Source organism: Perkinsus marinus (genome assembly GCF_000006405.1).
Source record: "Perkinsus marinus ATCC 50983 genomic scaffold scf_1104296961438, whole genome shotgun sequence".
Lineage (NCBI taxonomy): Eukaryota > Perkinsozoa > Perkinsida > Perkinsidae > Perkinsus > Perkinsus marinus.
In genome coordinates, this window is record NW_003205746.1 from 166159 (window position 1) to 171464 (window position 5306).

The window sequence follows — 5306 nt, forward strand, 5'->3', positions numbered from 1 at the left end:
GCTGGACAATCCAACGCGGATTTCACGACGGACTATCCAGGTAATAACAACTTCATGAATAACATGAATAAATTCATAAATGAATGCATGAAAATCCATGAATAACAGTGAGCTCGAGAATCCCTCGTAGTCTTGAGTTGGCGATGCGAGCTGTGCACTGTGCGAAGCGCTAAGTGCCTGGCGCTCTTGACTCACACGACTGTGGAATTATATGCTTGAATTTGAAGTGTATAATTCCACAGTCGTGGAGTCTTGAAAAGCCAAGAATACGAACGTCACTTTTGATGATCAACAATGATGAATGAGATCATGCAGCTTACTTGTACAACTAATAGCACTCGGTATCCCGAACTCAAAGCGTGTTGACTCAGTCATGGGAATATATAAACATGTACGTGCCGATGGGGGAACCCAAAACCCGGACGCTGGGGCAGGGCAGGAATAATGCAGACACGGTTCCGTGCGAAATACAGAATGACGTCACCTGCCTCAGCGCCGGGAAATCCCGGGTGGCTGCGGGTGGGTAAAGAAAAGGTAACAATACGTGGCTACCATAGATCGCGAGAATAATACAGACCGACAAACACGAAACGTAGAATCTCGCTCGCCACTGGCGGCGTAGGACCGGGCTATTAGTCTTACAGTGTGCCTACACACTGGGCACGATAGATACCACGGGCATTGCAATGGTGCAATGCAACATTGATACTAGTCGGCAAAGAGTCTAATAGGTGCATGTTGCTGCTGCTCGAGATATCAGCACTGCTGATATCTCGAGCACTGCTGATTCAGCAGTACTCCGATTCCTCGACTCCGACGAGTTGGCAGCTATTCAAGACTCATTCGTACCATTCCTGATCGAACACCATTGCATTGCGCGTGAATAAAACTCAAAACAATTTCCGAATCGACCAACGTATGGTACTGTTAATTGAGGATCCGATGAACTCAACATTAAAAAGAGGGTGAACAACAACAAGCATGATATCACAGACGGCAACAAGCCTAGCCAGACATGTCAAGATCGGCTAACAAATTGATATTTAAAAAATCCTGATCGAAAAATTGATAAATATATAAGTCAGCGTACTCACTGATCTAATTCAAGCCTCCATCATTGAACAACAAGGCGACATTTGTGTTACCGCTGACCCTTGCTGATGCTGGTCTTGCGCACCGGAGCGTTCTTGTAGCTGTCTCTGTTCGAGCTCCGATATTGCTGTATATGCCAGCTTATATCGATGGTTGCTTCTCATCTCGTAAGAATGTATCACCCCAGAATGCACCATTTCTTCTACTGCGTCCGTGTACGTCTCATTCGTAACGACGCTCATTCTCCTACCATCTTTACCAAGTAAACACAGCCAGCAAGTTCGCATACAAGTTATTAAATGAGATCCGAAGACATAATAACAAAAATATGCCGCATAATAAGCGACTATGATTCCGATAAGAATAGCTTGCCCAACAGCAGCTCTTCTGAAACCGTCTTCTATCCGAGCCTCGATATACCATTGGAAAGAGTCGAGGTCACCCATTGGAACACCGCTGTACATGATCTGTTCATACCGCTTAGCATTACTACCGCTCATATAGCGATCAATGTAACTGAAGAAAACTAAATATGATAACGAGTCATATATGGCGCTTGAACTCACCGTTGTTCAGTGGCGTCCGTGAAGAAATCACTCGGGAAAACGTTCTGATTTCCGAGCCTGAAAAATGATTATAGTGATGGAAAAAAGTTGCGCGCGAGCTCACATCCAGAATGCCAAAAGACAATGCAGTAGCGCTGCCAAGGGTAACAACTTGATTGCACCGATCACAGTATCCTGGGTAAAAGCCGGTGGCCTTGCGGACAATCTACAGTGAATCGCATGAGGAGGAATTACTCGAAGAGTGGTACGTACCGAAGAAGGCAAGTCTTGTCAGCCCAATAAGCCACTAAGCAGTATAAAGCGCCGATGAACAACAGTATCGGCATGCTCGAAGAATACCTATGGAATGACAATAGGAAATCCATTCGAGACAGCGTGGGAAATACATAATCGCGCAAAACAACACGTTCATCGTTTGTGCTAGTCGCGACGCCAGGTTGAAATCCGGCAACTTGAACACTTGGTTCATCGCATCCTGAATTGCTAATCATGATCCCAATCTGATCATAGAGGATTCTTACTTGAGTCTTCTTTTTTCTACCGACGAATGGCATCATGATCAGCTTCACAGTTCCACTCACCAGAGGCGGGATAGCATCCCAAGCAATCTGTGATGAGGATTATGTTCAATGGGCTAGCAAATATAGATCAGTGATGATTCGTCATAACTATGCTTGTTCATTGAGCACTGCGACTCGCGGCCCATGCACGACTGCCTCATTGGTACAGTTTATTTGCACCAATCAGCTCGTTGGGCTCAAGTGTTACATCATTGATAGAAGCTCACCAAAGCCTAGCAACACCAACACATCCTACTTGAACAGCAATTGTTATGGCCAGACCGATACCAACTGCTTTATACCAAGTCGATGTGAAGTCGTCAAATTCGCCATCGCCGATTCTCAGTGTAGTTCCGAACTGACAAGTAGTCAGCATCAACCCCCTCAAAACTGATGAGACTTACCACTGGGATGTCCTCCGTCACGCCGTGCAGTTGCGCATTGACGAACAGAATAATGAGGCCAGTGTTGATCCATTGGGCCACGAACAACTTCTTCATCAGAGACATTTCTTTCGTAGTGAACTGATCGGCCACTTGAACGGTGATTTACCGATACGGACATCTCACTGAAGTGTGTTTCTCCATGTCAACCAAGAAGTATATAATCATCGTCAAGAGCCAGTTAAGCAGAGTAACCGATAACACTGCTACTATCGCCATGATGAATTCGAAAAGCTGCAAAGAAAATGAGATGAATAAAAAAAAACCCAGCTTACTTTTTTCAGTAAATACGGTTCGCACAGTTTCTGAGCCTCACCATCGTAGGGTGGGAAAAAGTACCTACAAGTCGAACGCACACGAGGATAACGCTGACCCGTTCACCTAGTGTTGCCGTTAGCGATATTGAATTGCAACTGTTGATAACAGAAGCATTGGTACGTATCGTCGTCCAAGAGATCGTCATCGTTCGGATTCGCAGCTTTTATTTTCTTCACTCGAGCCAGCGAAATCGGCAACTACCAGAAAACTTCTCGGTGAAAACCTCACAACCCCGACTCCACAAGAGACTATATTGCTCTGACGTCAATCGAAACTCCATGAAAAATTTCGAAGATGGATTCAATTCGATGCTACCGTCTGGCTCAGCATCGATTCACCATTATTCCTATAACCAGTTTTGGCTGTAAAGAAGCCGGAGCGGAATGGATAAGGAGTTTGATGCGAAACGAAAGTCGCGACTTCGCAATCAAAAATTCCCGACCAATAGAGGGAAGCGAACGTTTCAAAGATGCCTCATCAAGGCAATGCTGGAATATACGTTCGCTTTCCTCAACGGAGTATAGGAGTTTCCTCACTTGTGAATAGAAGTGTACCAAAACCAACAAGAATTTCGGAGATTGTCCTCAGAGTTTCCATATTGTCACCAACCCACGTAGTTGCCCATGTGCATATTTTCCCCGACACTGCACCAATGAGAGTAATCGGCTCTCAGTTCAGAAGGCTCCACGGCACATTGAGATGTACGAGGAGACATCAGTCATCAGGATGATGCCCTCACTTACGGAAACTTCACAGCGATCATCGTCCTCAACTTTTTTCGTCGAAGCTTCCCCCACTCTCGGAATTTTGCACACCCCCGACCCAATATCTTCCGATCCAACGATTTCGCCCGTAGCATCATAGCACTCGTAGTTATTCTTCATCATCACCTGTACACCGGCGAGGTCTTATCTGGATCTGTCAATCAGAACACTTACGACATCGCAGTTGCCGGAAATGCACTCCTTGCTTGTCGGACTAGTACTGTATGCCAGTGTTTTGGTACCCACCGGTGCGGGGGTAGTCGTAGTAGTGGTTGTCTCTGTAGTGACTTTGTGTTTCAGTAGATCCGCAGTAGCGTCAATATTGGACAATGTGATCACCTTGAAAAATCGACGATTTCAAATATCCAAATTGCCACGTTATCACTATAGCAGTATTTTCTCGAGCAATTCCCAATTCTGATGATAAAACATGGACCTACTTTCATCGCCTTGCAGCTGGTCTCAGGTTTTCTGAGTACAACTCCTGCACCATCCCGGAATACTTCACTCTCATCACAGGCGAACATTTTCACTTCCGAGACAGCCTGACCGCAATAGCAGAATAAACCACTGGCACACTGGAAGCGCTTCGACGTACTTTATCGACAGGTTGCATAAACTTGATACACTTCACCATCACAGGTGCGGCAAACATAACACCGAGCCAATCCTTAACCAGAGTCACCGGCGCCAGCGCTTCCTGTGCTGCAGTCGCTGTAGAGAACTCATCACCACTTCATAGAAGCTCTAAGGTATCTCACATGATTCCATCTCTGCCCTTGCTTGAAGTTGTGCAACACATTCCGGTTGAGTCTCGTCCGAACCATCGGCACAATCTCTCACTTCATCACAGTAGAAAACATCCTCTATGCATTCACCGGAGCCACACTTGAACTGTGTATCTTTACAAAGTGCGCTCGGGGGAGCCGTCGTGAAGATGCACCTGGGAGACCGACTAATGAATTCTATCTTATTGGTCATTCATACTCTCGTTCATCAGCGGCCACACTTTCGCCCGGCTCGATCACCTCGCACTCTGCGATTTGATTGCAGACAAATCGTTCATCGATACACGTTCCTGTTATCGGGCATTTAAACCTCGGCGCGAGACAAAGTTGTTGTATAGCATCTCGGACCTGGTCGCTCCCAATGAAACCATCCGAGGAGGATGCAGCGTCTTACTTGAGGGTCCGTAAGACTCAAATACTCCACCGGTGGCAAATTCGGCAACGAAGTGGTGAGTGTGTTCATCAGCGTCGTCTGCTTCGCCGGGTCAGTGTTGACACTCTCAAGGCTGTCAACAACGACAGCTGCCTCAGCCTCCGTCGCAGTTTCTCGTTCGACCAACGTTCCCGTCGTAATACCACTCTCAACAGTAACCTGAGCGCGCCGATCAAGGACGATACGGAGGCTATACGGATAGTCACCTCGAAGTTGATCGAGCTGCTGACCGTACCCTCAGTTTGAAGCCTTCTTGGCAACGGCGTTGTCGTTGCCACTTCCTCCACTGTTATTTCGGGCGCGCTCGCTGCCGTCTGTTAAGTCAAAATTTATGAGGAAAAA

General features: G+C 46.6%; 1 protein-coding gene across 1 annotated transcript in view; it reads right to left on the minus strand.

Moving 5' to 3' along the window:
* Positions 1-1005: 1005 nt before the first annotated feature.
* Positions 1006-5306, minus strand: part of Pmar_PMAR019597 (low-density lipoprotein receptor, putative) — a gene marked incomplete at both ends in the record, with an annotated part of 6244 nt that continues 1943 nt past the window's right edge. Inside the window, 21 exons of the mRNA XM_002772317.1 lie at positions 1006-1028; positions 1153-1219; positions 1275-1338; positions 1513-1608; positions 1659-1715; positions 1762-1863; positions 1911-1997; positions 2045-2133; positions 2180-2266; positions 2475-2576; positions 2623-2742; positions 2788-2895; positions 2937-3000; positions 3043-3176; positions 3723-3869; positions 4184-4288; positions 4342-4457; positions 4505-4686; positions 4731-4879; positions 4926-5123; positions 5171-5278. Coding sequence (XP_002772363.1) covers positions 1006-1028; positions 1153-1219; positions 1275-1338; positions 1513-1608; positions 1659-1715; positions 1762-1863; positions 1911-1997; positions 2045-2133; positions 2180-2266; positions 2475-2576; positions 2623-2742; positions 2788-2895; positions 2937-3000; positions 3043-3176; positions 3723-3869; positions 4184-4288; positions 4342-4457; positions 4505-4686; positions 4731-4879; positions 4926-5123; positions 5171-5278 — 2205 coding nt within the window. The remainder of the gene's footprint in view (positions 1029-1152; positions 1220-1274; positions 1339-1512; positions 1609-1658; positions 1716-1761; positions 1864-1910; positions 1998-2044; positions 2134-2179; positions 2267-2474; positions 2577-2622; positions 2743-2787; positions 2896-2936; positions 3001-3042; positions 3177-3722; positions 3870-4183; positions 4289-4341; positions 4458-4504; positions 4687-4730; positions 4880-4925; positions 5124-5170; positions 5279-5306) is intronic.